General features: G+C 37.9%; 1 protein-coding gene across 1 annotated transcript; it reads left to right on the top strand.

Moving 5' to 3' along the window:
- Positions 1-8,094: 8,094 nt before the first annotated feature.
- On the top strand, positions 8,095-18,539 carry LOC105033593 (putative disease resistance protein RGA4). Its single transcript, XM_073248266.1, is given in 3 exon segments — positions 8,095-9,294; positions 9,297-9,499; positions 16,592-18,539. Coding segments are annotated over 3 exon segments (3,351 nt in total).
- The last annotated feature ends 1,742 nt before the right edge of the window (positions 18,540-20,281 follow it).

The raw sequence follows: 20,281 nt of genomic DNA, 5'->3' as shown, positions 1-20,281 counted from the left end.
ACACCTCAGGGTTTTGAATGGCTAAGAGACCGAGTTATGGTGTAGTCAAAGTATAACATACTCAAGGTGAACTGTCGATGCACCTCAGGTCAAAGAACTAGACACACAACTACAACATCGAGCTAGTCATCGATGAGAAGGTAGACTTCCTTATGACTGCTCGAGGTGGTCACGCTCAGTACTCTCATTCTCAACGAATACCTGTACTCTCGCTTCGATGTCTCCACACCATAGATTCAAGACTCATCTATCCTAAGGAAGCGATCGTACACCAACCTTCCGGATTGATCACCATTCTCATGATGATCCTATGGTCAAGAGCTGTTTATGAGTTAGTTATGTAAATTCATGTCTTAAATGTTTAACTCTTGAAAATATGAATTAACATTCCCACTAATCAAAGGATGTATCACAGACACAATGTACACAATGTGATAGAAGAATAACCCTTTCATTCATTTATAGTCAAAATTATAAATTTGCCAGGGCTGATTCACCGTCGGGCACTTGGAGGTCGAAGTGCACCGCGTGGCCCTCCGACGCAGCATTATCCGCCGATGCCATCGGAGCTTTCCCCCGAATTGTTGTCGGCGGCCCCATGTTTGAGAGAGAGGGGAAGCTTGAGCTCGACTGCACCTTACTTGAAGGAGCAACTGGTGCAGCCACAAACTTCTCGGGCTCTCTCGCCTCAACCCAAACCCCCTCATATGGCAGGACCATCGATGTGGTCTCGACGGTCGCCCTCTCCTCGGACAATGTAGCAGGGAGACTTGTCGGAGCCGACAGGGCCAGGATAGGATCGGAACCCGATATTGGTGGGACATCAGATTCTACGATCGATGTTGAAACATCGATCAGAGCTGGTGCCTAACATCTTTTCGACGGACGTGAAGGCCCGACCTCAAATTCTGCTCTATTCTTGGCAGCAAACTGACGAATGTCGGCATTCGACACTCGCATTCTCTGCTGCATAGCTTCAATTACGTCGGAGGTTAGTACAAGTTAGCGAGCAAGAAGAAAATCAAAAATAACTGACCAACTATACTATACCTAGGCGAGGAACCGAATTAAGGCCGGCGTCATAAAGAGCCTGTTCTATTACAAGCTCTTTCTACTTCGGGACCGACATATCCTTCAGTCGATGAAAGTCCTCCTGGTCGTCGATCTCCACTCGGCTGTTATCATTGGGACCAGTTCAGGGGTTGCCCCAACAAGAAGGAAAACCCCAAGGAAGAGAAGAAGAGATGATGAAAAATTAATTCTTCCATCCATGAATGGATGATGAAGACCGGTGATAAACGAAAGACCTTTTCGAGGGTTGAAGAACCACCACCCTCGGACCTTCGGGTGAGGTCGGAGGACAAAGAAAGCCCGAAAAAGAGAAAGGCGAGGGACAGTCGGCAACATCCGACATAACAAAGCAAAGCTGATTATCAGTCGGATCGAATTTGGCACCAGCTGAGTCAGACAAAGATCATAGTAATCCAAAATATTCTAGATAAATTTCAAAATCAAAAATCGAAGATCCATCCAAAGATTTTTGATGTAGAAGGCCACTTGGCCTGGATGGCGGGTTATTCACCCGACCATCAGCCCCAGGGGTGAAAAGTTGAAATTATTCTAGGATACAAAACTGCTCCCAAAATCGTTCAATATTCGGTTCTGAAAGTGAAGAAGCCTCCATGTTCGGACTCGATTGGGACTCATCAGTCGATTCTCCGATCGATCTTCCTAAAAAGGAGAAACCCTAGCCATGAAGATGACTCTAAAGAAGACAAGAACTTCAAGAACTTCAAGGAAAAGGACTCGAAAGAAAAGTTAACCTGAGCTGGAGCAACAATCTTGGGTGTTGGGGCAACGATCCGATAGAGTCCCAGCACCAAAACAGTGAAAAGTGAAGATTTGGCTGAGAGCGACCCTATATATATGATCCCTAAACGGTTGAGATGAGGGCGGCCAAATCGAAGATCTATCAGATGACGACACATGGCAATATCTGAGCCAACCATGGATCGGACGATTCGATGCACCTGTCCCAGATTGAGCCACGTCGCTCCTATCCGCATGAACAACTCTAACCCAATGACGTCCCGACACGTGGTAAGAATCTACATGCCAGAATTAAATATCACGATGCCGGTTTACATTTCTGATATGATGCCTGACACCAAATCCTCTTGCTGATGCGATGGCTCAAAAACAACAAAATAGTTGGTAGGCCGTACTCCAATGAAAGTGGTGGTAGAGTCGGGATGCGATGTGACAGACAACAACTCCTTTCATCTAAGGCAATTAACCATGTGGCAATGCACGTGGTAACTCACCATTGGACTCAGGAGTGGAGAGGCAACTATTGGGATAAACTGACCAACCTTCATAAATCGACCAATCTCTGACACACATCGACCAACACCCGACTCTGGCTCACCAAGCAAATGAATGACCTTGAAAGCAATTACCGACTATGTGTCAGATGAGCAGGCCGACATTACCTTCAATCGATCGACCAAACCCCTTCCTGCCGACTCAGAGTTAGTAAGCAACCGACTCAATATCAGTAAGCAGTCGGTGTTTAGACTCCACAGACAATGAACTACAATCGTCGGTATCTCAAGTCTGCTAACCGATGGTTGACCCCCGACATATAGTCGACCGACTCATCCAAATATATCATAACCGTCAAGAACAGTTACTCCACTGATTACGCGGTGTAATCTATGGAAATTGATAACTCACTACGAGATTACTGCCTGTGATTTTACGCCGCTAAATATGGGACCATATCTGACGGTTACGACCATCTACTCTGTAAAAAGGGAGTAAGATAACAACATGGACAAGCCATTCTTTTTCTACATTGAGCTCTACCACCATTCTGATTTCATTTGATTGTTGCCCAATCTTCCTCTCTGACTTAGGCATCGGAGGGTCTCCGCTAGAGATAACTCCAGTCAGCATGGACTTCATTTTGTAGGTGCTTGATCCCGACGAACAGGCGACGGATGGATTGACCGCAACAGATATATATAGAGGTTCACCATAAGGAACTCTTACACAAAGCAGAAATCAATTTAATGCACTATATTATGGAGGATCAAATTACAGACATTTGCACGCAGGCTCTCTTAAAAAAAAAATCCACAAACCCGAAGTATGCTTAGTGTCATCAATTTTGAATTAAAAAATATATTAAAAAATATTTCAAAATTATTATTTTAAAAATTTAAAAAAATTAATTTTTTTAATTTTTTTTAAATATTTAAATATTATTTTTTAATTTTATTATTTAAATATTTTAATCTTTTCATTATGATTTTAATTTTTTTCCATTGAGCTCCTAATTACATATCTTAATAGATCAGTAAAAATTCAAATGGTCATATATATTTAATTTTATTTTTATTTAAATTTTTTATTAAAGATTCTGATCATTGAATTTCTTATTAAGAACCTTAATGAATTAATAAAAATACATCGGTCATAAAGAATTATATTGAGATTTAATTTTATATATCTCATTCAAATCTTTTTCTCTCTCTTTTATTTTTTTTATTTATTTTTTTAAAATTATTTTTTTTAATGTTGAAAAAATCTTTATCAATTTTCTTTATGATTATATTCGTAGATGAAAGATTTTGACCGTATTTTGAGAGGATTTTTTTGAATTTTTTTATAAGAGAGAGAAAAATACGTCTCAGGATAATTGCGAAAGGAGCGGATTGCTCTGAACTCGGATAAATAGGCTGACAAGTTGCGAAAGCAAATTGTGTGTGTGTTGAACGGTAGAGGCACTCTATCAGATGTTTCCAGTGAAAGTTGTAAGCACTCATGGAAGGTAGTGTCTCGATTAAACCAACAGGTCAGCTGAAATTACGGATCGTTGTAAAATTTTATAGTGACATGTAAAGCACTTAATTGAACAAACAGTTGGATCAGCGTTGATTAACCTTTCTGTTCACATCACGTAGGGAGGGTAAAAGTAATTAAAAAAAAAACTTCCAGAGTACCTGCAGATCCAGTTGTTGATAGTCCTCCTCATGTGGGACTATATCACTTTTAAATGAACGAAAAGTAAGGAAAAAAATTTTTGGACTTGTATTAAAGACCTATTTAATTGGAGGCAATAAAACAGAGCGGAGACCAGCGAAAAAGGAAGGGTATGTGACCTTTTGTGGCGTGCGTGAAAGCCAGGTGAGAGGCATACGGACACGAGAGGCATATATATATATATATATATATATATATAGAATCAGATAATTAAATGATTGATTTTGTTTTAATTTTAATAAAATTTAATATATTATTTTTAATATAAAAAATTATAAATTGAACAGTTTTGATCTTTAAATTTTTTTTTTTAATAATTATTTTAAATATCCATACGTTTGGTGAGATCTGTCATCTTTACTGTTGAAATCTATTTTATTAGTGATGGTTGTTTTTTATTGAGGAAGCTAAGATTTAATCTTAATGATTATATATTTGTATAACTTTTAGTTGATTTAGAAAAAAATTGTAGTAATTTTTTTTTTAAATAGTGAAAGATTCACATCAAAATTATGGTATCTTTTTTATGAATTGCTTGATTATTTTTACTTATTAAGTGCTTGAATAGGTCGTAGAAATTATTGTTATTTTACGATATCCTATTTATTTATATAAAGAGTAAAAAGAAGTTTACAATATTATTATTCGTGATTGTAATTTTTTTCAATAAAGTGTTATCAGAGCAAGATTGTTAACGGTTAAATTTTTTTGCGTGGATTAAATAGGAGAACATATGGATAAAAGTATGGTTAAGCTTACATCTCCTAATTATTTAGTTTGAAAGTTTTATATGAAAGATTTATTATTTTGCAAAGATTTGTATATCCCATTGAAGGGGATAATGCCAAACCAGTGAGAAAAATTAGCAAGAGTGGCAAAAAATAAATAGGAAGACAGTTGAATTAATCAGGCAATGGATAGGTGATAGTATTTTTCATCATATTGCTATGAAAACTAATACCCATAATTTATGAAAGAAACTGGAGTGCTTCTGTGAACGGAAGATTGCACAGAACAAAGCATTTATGATCAAAAAGCTTGTGAATATGAAGTATAAAGAGAAAAATTCAGTTGCCGAGCATCTGAGTAGATCTCTGGATGCAGTAAATTAGAGTTGACTGCTATGAAGATGATGCTAGGTAATGAGTTGCAAACATTATTATTGCTCAATTCTCTGCATAATAGTTGTAAAACTCTGGTTGTATCATTCAGTAATTCAGCTTCTAATGATATGGTGATATTGAAAATGGTAAAGGATAGTATGTTTAATGAGAAGATTAGAAGAAGAGAATAGGACATGACTATATAGTTAGAGGCATTGGTTACAGAAAGATGGGAAAGGAGCAAAATCAAATATTTCTAAAATTTTAACAATCATGATAAGTTAAGGAGAAGATCTAAATTTTGAAAAAAGATCAAATATTTTTATTGTGGCAAGTCAGGGCACATGAAAAGGGAGTGTAGAAAATCTAAAGTAGAGCAATTAATTAAGAGAGAGAGGTGAAAAAGAAGGATGAAAAAGATATAGCAATAGTTATATTTGATGTTGATGTCATCATTATTGATGATGATGATTTTGTGAACCTTAAGGTTGTTGACTCAAATCCCTCTTTCATATTACTTCTCAGTGTGAATTCTTCACATCTTATACTAGCAGTAATTTTGATAGTTTCAGAATGAAAAATGATAGAGTAACTAAGATTGTCGGTATGAAAGATGTTTGCTAGGAAACCAATATTGGATGCCAGCATTATTGAAAAATATGAGACATATTTCAGATATCCACCTCCACTTCATCTCCACTAGAATATTTGATGATGAAGGTTACCACAATCACTTTGGTGAAAAAAAATGAAAGCTTACCAAAGGTTCTCTGGTGGTAGTAAGAGAAAAAACATCAAGCACATTTTAACATGATGTAGTCAAAATTATTCAAGATAAAGGTGAATATAGCTGAAGATTTCTCCACTAAATTATGGCCTAAGTGGCTTGGCTACATGAGTGAAAAGGGATGTAATGTCTTTGTTAGAAAAATACTTCTTCCTATCAAAGATACATCTTTGAAGACATATACTGATTATTTAATTGACAAACAATATAGAATTATTTTTCATAAATCCCCTCCATATAAAAGATCATATATTTTGGATTTGATTCATATTGATGTTTGTACTATAGATGCTAGAACTCTTGATGGTGCTTTATATTTTATTATTTTTACTGATGATCATGCTAGAAAAATATGGGTTTTTATTTTAAAATTAAAAAAAATCGATGTATTCAAGCATTTTCATGCTAATGTTGAAAGAGAAACGGAAAAGTAACTAATGTATATTTGAGTAGATAATGGTGGTGAATACATGGGTCCATTTGAAAAAGATTGCAAAGATCATGGCATCAGATTTGAGAAAACTATTTCTAAAATATCTCAACATAATGGAGGTACTAAGAGAATGAATCATACTATTTGTGCAAGAATTCAGTATATGCTCTATCATGCTAAATTGCCAAATCCTTTTGAGGTGAAGTGATGAGAATTGCAATGGATTTGATCAACCTTTCTCCTTCAATTTCTGTTCAAGGTGATATACTAAAAAAAGTATGGATTGAGAAAGATATTTCATATGATCACTTAAAGGTATTTGGCTGTAGGGTATTTTTTCATATCCTTAAAGATGAGAGATCTAAACTTGATGGAAAGTCTAAACAGTTTATCTTCTTGAGTTATGCATATGAAGAGTTTGGTTACAAATTATGAGATCCAGTCGATAAAAAGATTATCAGAAATAGAGATGTTGTGTTTCTAGAAGATTAGACTATTAAAAATTTTAAAAAAATTGAGAAGCCAAAGTTTATCACTAAAAATTATATAGATCTAAATCCAATGCCTCATACCATGATAAATAACGACAATAGAAGAGATGTACAAGAAGATGATGGTAATGTAGTTATGGAGCTCATATCTGATAATGATATGTTAGATGGTAACGTAGTTAATAAGCAAGCTCCTTCAGAACCACCAATTGATTCTCAATTGAGAAGATCCACTAGAGAGCATCATCCTTCCTAGAGATATTTTTCTCATAAGTATGTGATGATTACTGATGGGAGAGAATCTGAATGCTATCAAGAGGCCATGAATCATGAACAAAAGAGATAGTGATTAAAAGTTATACAAGAGGAAATAAAATTGTTATGTGAGAATTACATATTTGAGTTTGGTGGAACCTCTCACATGAGTGAGAAGAAGAAGATTTATTGGATTGTCCATCTTTATATGAGACTATATATTTTTTAAATAAATAAAAGAAAAGGAGGAGAGTTCTTTGTTGATGCATATTAGTGGCCTATTTAATTGGGGCAACAGGAGAGCGTGGAAACCAGCAAAAAAGGAAAAGGTTCTCACATAACCTTTTGTGGTGCGCGTGAAAGCTTGGTAAGGCGCACAGAAACCTGAGGCATGAAAAAGCCTAGCGAGAAGAAAAAATAATTTTGAAGTTATTTTATTAGATATTTGGATAGTTGATTGTATTTTAATTTTGATAAAATTTCAATATATTATTTTAGATATTAAAAATTATAAATTAAATAATTTTAATTTTTAAAAATTTTTATCAATAATTATTTTAAATATCTATATATTTAGTGGAATCTATTCTCTTTGTTGTTGAAATTTATTTTATTGGTGATAGTTATTTTTTTTATTAAAAAAATTAAAATTTATTTTTAATAATTATATATTTATATAATAGCCAAATTGATCTAAAATTTTTTTTCAATAATTTTATTATTTTAAATAATAAAAAATTTATATCAAAATTATAATATTTTTTTTATAAATTATTTAATTATTTTTGTTTATTAATTATCTGAATAGATTATAGAAATTATTGTTGTATTGCATAAAGAGATAAAAAAAAATTATTGTATTATTATCCGTGATTTCAGTTGTTCCAATATTAGTGAAAGAGGGAGCGCATCCATCAACTCTTTTCTTTTCTCTGTTTCTTCACGAATCGATCGGACAGACTCTTTGGAGTTCGCATAATGGCTGATGTGCTTCTCTCAGCCTTGCTACCGGTGGTGATGAAGAAGGCAGCCGACCGTCTTCTCCAACAGTTTGGAGTGATATGGGGCATGGAAGAGAAGCTAGAAAAGCTGGAAAGAACACTATCGGCAATCCTGTCCGTACTTGGGGATGCAGAGCAGCGGCAAGTCAAGGATCCAGCTGTGAAGAGGTGGTTGGCAGCGCTGAAGGATGCAGTCTACGAAGCAGACGACATGTCAAAAAGGGTGCGCAGCTTCTTTTCTGTTCACAATCCAGTTTGGTTTCGCTTTAAGATGGGGCAGAAGTTGAAAGAAATTGTCCAGAAAATAGATGAAATCGCAGCTGAGAGAATTAGATTTGGTTTCACGGTCACAACCCAACCACAAAACAGGGATAGGCCACAAAGCCACTCCTATATTGATGAGTCAAATGTCATTGGTAGGGAGAAAGATAAAGAAAAAATAGTGAAGTTGTTACTTGATCATGATCGCAACCAGAATGTTGCCGTCCTCCCCATAGTTGGTATGGGTGGACTGGGTAAGACCACACTGGCCCAATTCGTTTACAGAGATAAGAGGGTGGAGAAGCATTTCCAACCGCTCATATGGGTCTGTGTGTCCGACGAGTTCGATATTGCGAAACTTGCTAGAGCAATAATAGCTTCAGCCACAGGAACGGAGTGTCAGGAATCAAACATGGAGTTGTTACAACGCCGCCTTCGAGAAGTTGTAAGTGGAAAAAGGTACTTACTTGTATTAGATGATGTTTGGAACGAGGATCAGGCAAAGTGGGATGAGTTAAAAACTTTACTAGGAACCGGTGGAGAAGGGAGCAGGATCATTGTGACCGCACGAAATGAGCAGGTATCATCGATAATGGGCACACTCGATGCGTATCTTTTAAAAGGTTTGACTGAGGATGATTCTTGGACATTGTTTAGGAAGAGAGCATTTGAAGAGGGAGCAGAGGAGCATCAAAATCTGGTAAGCATAGGCAAGGAGATTGTCAAGAAATGTGGTGGGTTGCCTCTAGCAGTGAAGGCATTGGGGAGCTTAATGCATTCCAAGAGTCAGAAAAAGGAATGGTTGTCTGTGAGGGACAGCGAGATTTGGGATATGCAGGTTGGTGAAGATGGGATCTTACCCGCACTAAGGTTGAGCTACAGTCATTTGCCTTCCCATTTAAAACAATGCTTTGCTTTTTTTGTGCCATATTTCCGAAGGATTATGAGATAGAAAAGGATCTGTTGATTCAACTATGGATGGCCAATGGATTCATTGCATCTGGTGGAAGAAAGGAGTTGGAGGACAAGGGGCATGAGATTTTTAATGAGTTGGCTTCAAGATCTTTCTTTCAGGATATCAAGGACGTTGCGGGAGATGCGGGGTCACTACAGGAAAAATGGTCATTAACGACGCTATTAATGGTCATTAACGACGCTTTAAAGCGTCGCTATTTCGCTTTACGACGCTTCGAAAAGCGTCGGCAAAGCGTCGACTATGTAAGAGTGGGGACGAATAGCGCCGACGCTTTTTAAAAGCATCGTTATTTTTTAACGACGCTTTAAAGCGTCGTAAAGATTTACATTAACGACGCTTTAAAGCGTCGTTAAATTTGTCTTAACGACGCTTATAAGCGTCGTTAATGTAAATCTTTACGACGCTTTAAAGCGTCGCAAAAGACAAATTTAACGACGCTTATAAGCGTCGCTAATGTAAATCTTTACGACGCTTTAAAGCGTCGCAAAAGACAAATTTAACGACGCTTTAAAGCGTCGTTAATGACCTTAGACTTTTATACAGTCTACCAAGACGCTTTTCGAAGCGTCGGCTTTTTGTCTTTAACGACGCTTATAAGCGTCGTTAAAATAATTTTAACGACGCTTATAAGCGTCGTTAAAGGTTTTAAGAGGAAAAAAAAATATAGATATTATCTAAAAAAAAAAAGAATACAATACATTCCTGTACGAAATCATATCACATCTGTACAATAAACATGTACAATACAATAAACATGTACAATCACCACATTCACATTCACACCTGTACAATCACCATCATTCACATCAAAAGCAAGCTGAAATAGAAAATTTAATCAAACCAAAAGACAATATTTTATATAAATAAAAATAAAGTACTAATCGTCCATTACAATCAAGAGTAATATAAATAAATATAAAAATACAACAAAAATAAAATAACATCAATCTACAGGCGGATGGTCGTCGTTGTCTCCACGTGACGTGCCGCTATCTCGACGGGTGCCTGATATGCCAGGAGCCTACAAAAAACATATCAAAAGCATGATTTGCATATCTATAAATAAAATATATAAATCATTAAATTAATACAAAAATATATATTTAATATTATGTGTTTACCTGAGATGAACCATACATCTCTAATAAAGATGTAAGGCGATCAATCTATCCCCTCATGGCCTGCATCTCGGCACGGCTCTGTCGCATCTCCTCCATCTCAGCGGCACGACTCTGTCTAATCTCCTGTATCTCCGCCTCGAGTCTGCGAACGCGTGAATCCTGAGCATCTGCTGCAACATGCTGCGTATATCTACTAACCTCAGATAACTGAGTGGGGGTGACTCCTACTCCATAACCCCTCACTCGGCCGTAGCTCTCTGGTCCCATCAACTCTGTGAATACCTCAGCCTCGATACGGCTCTGCTGCGTAGATGCTGCGGACTCGTCGTCACGCTCCGCAATGAGAGATGTAGCCCTCTCCTGTATTTTTTTTGAAAACAAGAGTTATACATTAATAGCTAACAAAATTAAATTTAAATCATTGCAAAAAATATAATATTAATAATGCCGTACATATAAATCTCTCGACTCATCTCGAACAAAAGTACCATCCTGATGAGTATGAGTCATCCGGTAAAACTCCACTTGTCCGGGTTCCCTCCCATGCTCATCCTCCTACACAAATAATTTCAATTTTAAGCAAACAGTTATGATAATTTAAAAAAATATATGAGTATCATGATACAGACATGGTCCACGATACATAATGATATTAGTTACATAAATATTTGAACATAAAAATTAAAAGTTAATTATGAAAGTTTAAGGAACATACAAACTCCTGTCGGAGTCGTGCATAACTCTTCGACCCCGATGTATGAGGAACAGACTGAGCTGCTCGTGCAGCTCTACCAATAGCAGAATAAGTCTGTAAAATAAAGTAAAGAACTTGTTATATATACAATATATAATAAAAATCAATATTTTTATAAAATATTTAGGAAAAAAAGATAATAAACAGATAATATACCTGTGCCCTCTCGGAGAACCAATAATGAACCAACTCCATCCACTGATGAGGGGGTACATCAGGAGGACAATTCCTAGCAACCTCCTCCTCTGTCATACCCTGTCTCATATAGTCCTTCTTCAATTGTGCTCTATATTCTTTCCATTTGCGGTTGAGAGACTTCATTACAAAATCATGAGTGGATGGAGGGAGAACAAACTTGCTCTATAAAAAAAAAAGTTAAATGAAATAAATTATATAAATGATTAACAATTAATATACAGTATGAACATCAATTCATTACCTCTATAACTCGGAGGAGCTCAACTTTGTACGTTGGAAGCATGTCATTCCATTTTGCATAGCCCAACGGACATAGCTGAGGCCTCCGAGCAACAGTCCCCAAAAATGAAGTCAATAAGCAGGCAGCTTTTTTAATTGGCTGACCTAGCTGATTGCACTCCACAACAATCCTCTCGCCCTCACGCATCTGCCACACATCTTGTACTACTGTGGGTCCGCGTCTGGGGTGTACTCTCCCGGATCCGTCTGCAAAAAATACATAAAAGTAACTATATCATAAATATACATAAAATGAAATAAAAAAAATTACATGAAAGATAATATATACTCTGCACGTGTATCTCATCATCTGGCTGATGAACAGGAGGATCGTGCTGTGCTGATGATGAAGGACAGGGCTCAGAATGCTGTGCAGCTGAACTGGCCTCAGGCTGCTGTGCTGAAGAAGACGTACCGGCCTCTGTCTGTGAAAACTGGAACTGCACACCAGCATATCGTCCCCTGCGATGCATGATGTCACCTAGCATTTATATAAATAAAAGGTAGAATCAGTTAATATATGGAGTAAAATAACACAATAATTAATGCAAAATATATACATCATAAATAATTATTACCAGTAACAATCAAGCAGTAGTGTTTTCTTCGAATTCTGTTCTAACCAACGTCGTCGTAGCATTTAAATCATTAGCTGGCACAAAATTGTAGGGCATACATTGTGTATAAGTGTCATCGTCATCATCCTCCACTTGGTTTTCCATATCATATAAGTCTCTAGGTTTTGTTTTGATGACAGTAAACCAATCTTTATCTTTTGCGTCTTGTACATAAAATACTTGACGAGCTTGAGATGAAAAAATGAATGGGTCATCCTTCAATAACACACCAGTGTGTATCAACCTTGAAAAATTTACAAGTGTAAATCCATTTGCATCTTGTTTCAAACCCCTTGGTGAGTTTATGTCTATCCAATCACATCTAAACAGTACTACTTTAAATTTTTCATAATAATCCAACTCATAGATATCTTTAAGTGCACCATAATAAGATTTTCCATCCGCTTCCACCATAACACCGCTATTCTGTATTTTTCTAAATTTCTTCCATTCTCTAGTATGAAATTTAAAGCCATTAAGGTGTGATAACGAGCTGTCTCATCATTAGATGTATGTATGGGCTCCTCAACATGCATACGTTCCGTATGCGTACATCCATCAAACATCCCAACTGTTTCTTGTATACTACTTGATTCTCCTAAATTTTGAACATCAAATCCAAAAGCATCTGTGATCAAACCCCTTATATCATCATCTCTTGCAGAATTGTCTTCTAGGCTAGTGGATCCGCAATGAGTCAGGGGTTGGTTACATGATGATGGCAACATAGATTCTCCATGAAAAATCCAGTCGGTATAACCTCTTAAAAAACCATTCCATACCAAATGTTCTTCAACATTTTGTGGATCTAAAGAAGAACTATTTACACATTTCCGACATGGACATAAAATCTTGCCATTCAAACTACTTTTCTCCATACCAAATTTAATGAAGTCATGAACTCCATCTAAATATTCTTTACTATTCCTTGGTTTATTTATCCAACTTTTGTCCATTGTAGGATAAAACTGACCGAACTTGCAATTTATCTAAAAATAAAAAAAAAATTATACAATCTATATTAATGCAATGAGTAAAAAATATCAGTCATTTCATAAAATCCAAAAAAATAACAGCTAGATAAAGTTTACATAGTAAATGCTTGCTATCATCAACTAATAGGTAAAGAAGGTCCTATCCCATTCAGAAAATGTATTAATTCTAAGGTCAATTACAAAAATCAAATGATATGCAACAAGAGCCGAAAAAAATTTTGGCAGCATTTCCCCTTAGTTCTTCCGTATAGGAAGAACAAAAGGAAAATACCATCCGAAATTTTTTTCGAACCTCTCACCATACCATTTGATTATGGTAATGACCTATAGAATTACTCACATTTTCCAAACTGTCCATACTGGACAATCAATTGATCAATGTACATAATTCTTTTATCCGTACAAAAATAAATAAATGTACGGATATAATAGAATATGTACATTAATCAAAAGACGGGTCTATGTTTCGATGCAATGTAATTTTTGAAAAATTAATTCATAATTAACTTGATTTAATACCTGATATTAACTTGGGGAGTAGTGGACAAAGAAACTTGGCCCAGCTTAATCCAGATGCTTAGTCTTCATCAGTCACGAAGATAAGGATAACGTAGGCCACATGATATCAGGGTCCAGCCACATAACGAGCGCCACATGTCAGATAAGCAATCGATCAGGATTCATGAAACTATGAAATTATCCATTCATCAACCATTTATCACAACCTTAATTAATTGTACTATATATTTTCGGGTGAACCTCGTAGAGAGATACTAAGAGGGTGTGGTTGTAAATTGATCTAGCTCTATATCATTTATTTTATGCTATACATGTTTACCATATTTGATATTTGATAACTGGTTGTAAATTGATCATGTACAACCAGTTGTTAACCACCAAATCCAAAAGAGTATGACTTGCATAATTTGGAGCACAGACATACATGAAGTACAAGCCTACTCACTAAATTAAAATTTTCCTGTTACACATATTTGCATTATAATCCTTGCACAAGCACAGTAAAATAGAAACTTCAAAAGAACTATATATAAGCATGCCATTGATCAGAGGAAACAAACACAGAGAAGATTCTGGAAGACAGAGTGAGTGAAAAATAGATGCAGAAGCATAAGTAAGGGGGATTGGTAGCAAGAAGAGCAACATACTCACCGATCAAAGAGATTTTCAGGGTCCATCCTAAAATGTCAGGATAAATTTCACCACACTTCATAAACATTGCAGTAAAAAAACTTTCATTAATGAATTCAAGGTTTCATGTATTTAGAGCATGACATGATGACGGATGCTAAATAAGATTAAAGTATGATTTACAGCAGGAAGGTTGAAACAGGCCAAAATGAAATATAATAATACTATCATTGATCCAAAGAGACTAAATAACATCATCCACAGAAAGTAACATAATGACAAATAGATGAGTCATGCTCAAGTAATCACAAAATAATCAAAACACAACACTGCTAACATCATACTTGTTTCAAAATGAAAGAAAACATGGATTTAGGACGCCAGGTTTTGTGAAAGAAAACCATGCAGCACTAATAACGTCATATTGTTTTTAACTAGAATATTATGAAGGTGTAACTCTAGAAGATCATAATATTAGCATTTGCATTTCGTTACAAAAGAGAAAAACTACGAAATACAGATAACTCCAAAAGTTCATTATTTGTTTTCCTTATATTAGGCAGTGTATCCTTTCATCTTTCGTTCTACATTAGCGCTATATAGGCATTAAATAACAATGTGTATCACAACATCATGGTAGCACATCTCCAGTAAATTAGAATCATGAGATTTGGTATAAAATTATCCCATCTCCCTCTCTTGCATTAGATGAAAATGAACCCAAATAAAGGGTTTTGGAATCCTTTTATGACCCATTGCCGGCCCAAACTAGTCAGCAACTACCAGATCAAACTTTCTATATAAGCCGATACGGGCAACATGAACCATACTGCAGAATACACACCTACTTGAAATGGAAGATGAGTCACATGCACATCGCACATGCACAAGGCAGACATGGACATGCATAGAGAGAAACCAATTGATGGACAACTTGCACCATCAAATTTCAACAGAGAAGAACTCTCTCACTTTCCTAGACCTAGGCGTATCAAAACCAGTCATGTGAAGATCTCCTCACACTCCCTAAAACCTAGCATCCACAGCAAAGAATTCTAGACCAAATTCGGAGCTCCAAAGAGAAGAACTCGCAATGTAAATCCTCTGTCCATCTTTCTAAATATAAAGAACCCTAATTTCGAGCTTCCAAGCTCCACAATATCAACTAATTAAGAAGAAATACTAAAGAACAGGGGAATTATACCAGAATCCACGGATATCTCATCACCTCGAGGATTCGATTTGCGGATTTCTCGGATTCTGGGGTTTTCAGGCGGTGGATCCGATGCTGGAGCTGGATCGACCGGAGACCGTGTCGATGTTCGATGACGGAGAGGATTTCCGCTCCGAGAAATGGTAAACACATATAACCTCAGACAACAATGTAACAAGATCTGAAGAAATTAACACTCATGGTCCCACAAATTCTAAAGCTTTTAGATGCGATTACCGGTCATGACACAGGGAAGGAGGGAGGGGGAGAGAGAGAGAGACCGAACCTTTGGGCCGAAATTGAATCGGTCGAACACGAATCAGTCTGCGCCAAACAAAATCCAAGCAAAAGTGCACGGCAATCGAAGGGAATCGTGATGGGAAGATGGCCGCCGGGAGGGGGGAGGGGAGGAGGGCCGGTGGGGTGGCTGCTTCCAGCGGACGGTGTACGGCTTGGACCGCGCGGGTGCGGCGTCGACGGACGCGGCAGCAGAGGGGAGCGGCAAACGGCGGTGAGCCGTGGACGGCGGATGCGCGTGGACGGCGGGCGCGGTGCCGGCGGCGGAGATGAGACGGGGTCGGCGGAGGAAATTAAGGATGGAAAGGGCGGCGGTAGATAAATTAGGGCACGGAAGAATAAGGGTATTAAACGAACCTAACGACGCTTTTTAGCGTCGTTAATTACTGTACAAAAGCGTCAGTATTTGCTTTATTTAACGACGCTTTTGCTAAAAGCGTCGGCGTTGACGTTGGATTGTTTTACGACGCTTTTAAGCGTCGTTAAACGACGACGCTTTTAAAAAGCGTCGGCAGGTCTGCGCAACTTGCCGACGCTTTCCAAAAGCGTCGGCAAAAAACTATCGCTACAAGCCCTTTTCGTTGTAGTGGGTACTACGGATTTTATGGATCCAGGGGTGAACTTTATTGCACAACAACTTGCAAGATGCACGACCTCATGCACGACCTGGCACAATCCATTACGGGGAATGAATGCCTCAGCGTAGTGGACCCTGCCACGTTGGAAGATGTGTCTAAGAAAACCCGTCACTTGGGCACATCTGGGCATTTCATATTGAACATCCATAGGATCTTGAATACTTCTCCAAACATTCGCACTCTCCTGTCCTCATTATCAACGGAATGGAGTAATCGTATTATGGTGACCGCGGATTCACCAAAGCCTAGGTCATTGAGAGCATTGGGTCTAACTCATCCTGATATTAGTAGATTGCCTATTTCAATTGGATTTCTGAAACACCTAAGATACCTGGACCTCTCTCGCACTGATATAGAAGCATTACCTGATGCCACCAGCACACTTCTCAATCTACAAACTCTGAAACTCTCTAATTGCGACGAACTACGTAAGCTGCCCAAAGACATGAGAAATATGAGTAACCTGAGGCATCTTTACATTGACGGATGTGATAATCTGAAGCAGCTGCCAGCAGGTATAGGGCAATTAAGCAGCCTGCGAACATTGACGAAATACATTGTAGGCAATGATGCTGGAAGACGTATAGGTGAGTTGAATAGCTTAGATCTCGGTGGCTTTCTAGAGCTGTATAACCTGAGGAATGTGAGGGATGCAGCAGATGCTAAAGAAGCTAATCTCAGTTCCAAACATAACCTTCGCTCATTAATATTATGCTGGGATATGATTGCATGGAATGATTCTTGTTATAGATCAAGTGCCCCTGATGTTTGTAAGGATGTTTTGCATGTAGGAAATGGTGAAGAGGTTTTGGAAGCCGTTGGGCCTCATGATGGCTTAAAGCTACTGGCAATACGGTGCTATGGGGGCGAGAGATTTCCAACGTGGATGATGGACTCTCTGTTACTGCAAAATTTAGTTGAAATCCATCTGGGAGCTTGCGCAGGTTGCGAACATCTCCCACCTTTATGGCAGCTACCTGTACTTAAATTTCTCTACTTGATTAGGATGGGTAGCGTCAAGCATCTCTGCAGCAGCACCATCTACGGCAATGCAAGTAATGGCACACTGCAAGCATTCCCCTCACTAAAGAGACTGGTGTTGCACACGATGCAGAGCTTGAAGGAGTGGTCAGAGGATGAAAAAACTGTAGAGGTCGTGCAAGTTTTCCCTCATCTTGCTGAGCTTAAGATCATTAATTGCCCAAATTTGATGACCATACCAAAATTACCATCTCTCAAAAGTTTATCAATGAAAGGAACCAATAAGCAGTTGGGCTTGGTCCATAGTCTGACGGCACTATCTTCCCTTGAAATTGAAGTCGATAAAACGAGCAATGGTACAGAGTCTCCTCCTCTTGCTCAGGAAAGAAAAATGTCTTTCAGGGATTTTAGATCTCTTGAAAATTTAACTTTCACGGCATCTGAGGATATGGCACCATTGCTGGAGGAGGAGGAGGAGATGAAAGGGCTGAGCTCATCCCTGCATCATTTGGAGGTTATAAGATGCAAGTGGTTGTTTTTATCATCACAGCAGGCATCATCTCCTTTGGGGTTTTGGAAGAACCTAACTTCTCTCCTATCTTTAGGGATCAATGATTGTGATGATTTAGTCTACTGGCCGGAGGAGGAGTTCCGTGGCTTGAACTCACTGAAGACGTTAACAATCAGGTATTGCAACAAGTTGGTTGGCCCGTCACGTTTGCCATTATCCTCGTCATCATCAGGGGATGGAGAGTTTCCGCCAAACTTGGAATATCTGAATATTATACATTGTGATGGTCTAGTGGAATGGCCCAAGTTGCCTGCTACCCTCATATCATTGTCTGTCCAGTACTGCCCCAAATTCAATTCCATGACGGAAGGCCTGCGACATGCCACCGCTCTCGACGACATTTACATTACAGACTGTCCAAGCCTGATGTAATAACCCAGATTATTAAAAAAAAAAAAAAAAAAAAAATAGAGGAGGAGGAAGACTCCTAACCGGAGTCTTCTTCCTTCCCGTTTCCGGCGAAATCGGACTCGAGGAGTCCGACTAGGGTAGAAAACCTCCTCTATAAAGACCCCCCTTTCCTCCCTTAGAATCTTACTACAAAATTTCAAAGAAATTAAAGGGATTTGAAGGATTTTTGGCAAAAGAGAGCGCCGTGAGGGTTGATCGGAAGAGAAGGGCCGCCGGAGCTGTTTTTGACTGCCGAAACAAGGTACGTTCCTTCTTCCTCCCTTTCGGATTAATCTCTCCGGCCTTTGGGTGCTTGGAAGCCGGCGAGATACCGGTTCGGGCTCAAATAGGGACACCCCTGTTTACGTTTTATTTTTTTTCTCCCCGTATGCCACCGGCAACAGCCACCGTTGGGGCTGTCACCGGGGCTGTGGATGCGTCACCGTCGGCTGCTGTCGGAGGGTGGCCGGAGTCGGCCCTCCTTGGCTGCTTGAGGGTGAGAGGAGATGGAGGGGGATGATGCCCTGTTTTGCCCCAAAGGAAACCACGGGAAAAGAAGAAGGAAGAAGAAGAAGAAGAAGAAGAAAAGAAAAGAAAAGAAAAAAGAAAAAGAAAAAGAAAAAAAAAAAGAAAAAAGAAAAAAAAAAGAAAAGAAAAAGAGAAAGAGAAAAATAAAAAAATAAAATAAAATAAGAAGAAGAAGAGAGAGAATTTTCCTCTCTCTCCTTTCTCTCTTCTTTCTCTCTTTTTTCTCTCTCCTCTCTCTACCTTCTCTCTCTATATTTTCTCTCTCTAGATTCTCTCTCTAGACTTTTCTCTCTCTTTATGAATTTTGTCTCTCTAGAGTCTTTCTCTCTCTCTGATTGCATCACAGACCCTAGGATATATTTGAATTAAAAATATGATGAATTGAGATTGCTCCGAAATTCATGCAGTAGATCTGATCCCAGTCCGATCCTATTCGAAATTTATAACACTTGATTCATATTGAGTCACCCTGATAGGACCTTTGATGATCTCGATCATGAGTGCCTCATCGGAAGGATGCGAAGGTTTCTCTCTCCACTTTCTCTCTCTAGAATTTTCTCTCTCTTCATGGATTTTCTCTCTCTAGAAGTCTTATGGATCAGTGGAGGATCCAGATACTTAGGTAAATCCTAATTTTGGTTAATCCTAAGAGAGATCCTCGATCTGTGTTATTAGGATGATTATCAGTAATTTTCTCCATATATGATTTTTATATTGATCAGGGTCATGAAGAGATGATTGTCTGCATATGATATCGAGCGGAATATTTTGTTAAAGAAATTCATAAATCAAAGAAGAACATTGATTTCTGTGCTTGGATCAATCACCGATAAAGGTAAGAATTTCTGTACATGATCACTATTATATATATGCTATTTTACTGTTGGTCTTGCATCGTTGGTTTTGCATCGTCGGATTTGAGATCGATGAATTTATTATACCTGAGATACTATTATTTGATTTTGAGCATGAGTATGTTATGTCAATATATATGTATCAGAGATTGATGGCATGATTATATGGATATGACATATCTAAATTGATCATAATGCAAGTCAGAATTGATTTGATGAAATAAACACATAATGATTAAATGAAAAGAAAGAGATATATGGTATGGACTAGTCTTGCCATGTGGAACAGCCCGCTAGGAGCTTATGCCTGGGACAGCCCCCACTGGCTTACAGGTGGATCAG

This window comes from Elaeis guineensis, chromosome 14, assembly GCF_000442705.2.
Source record: "Elaeis guineensis isolate ETL-2024a chromosome 14, EG11, whole genome shotgun sequence".
Taxonomy (NCBI): domain Eukaryota; kingdom Viridiplantae; phylum Streptophyta; class Magnoliopsida; order Arecales; family Arecaceae; genus Elaeis; species Elaeis guineensis.
Note: the sequence above shows the minus strand (reverse complement) of the source record. Positions and strands in the feature narration are given on the sequence as shown.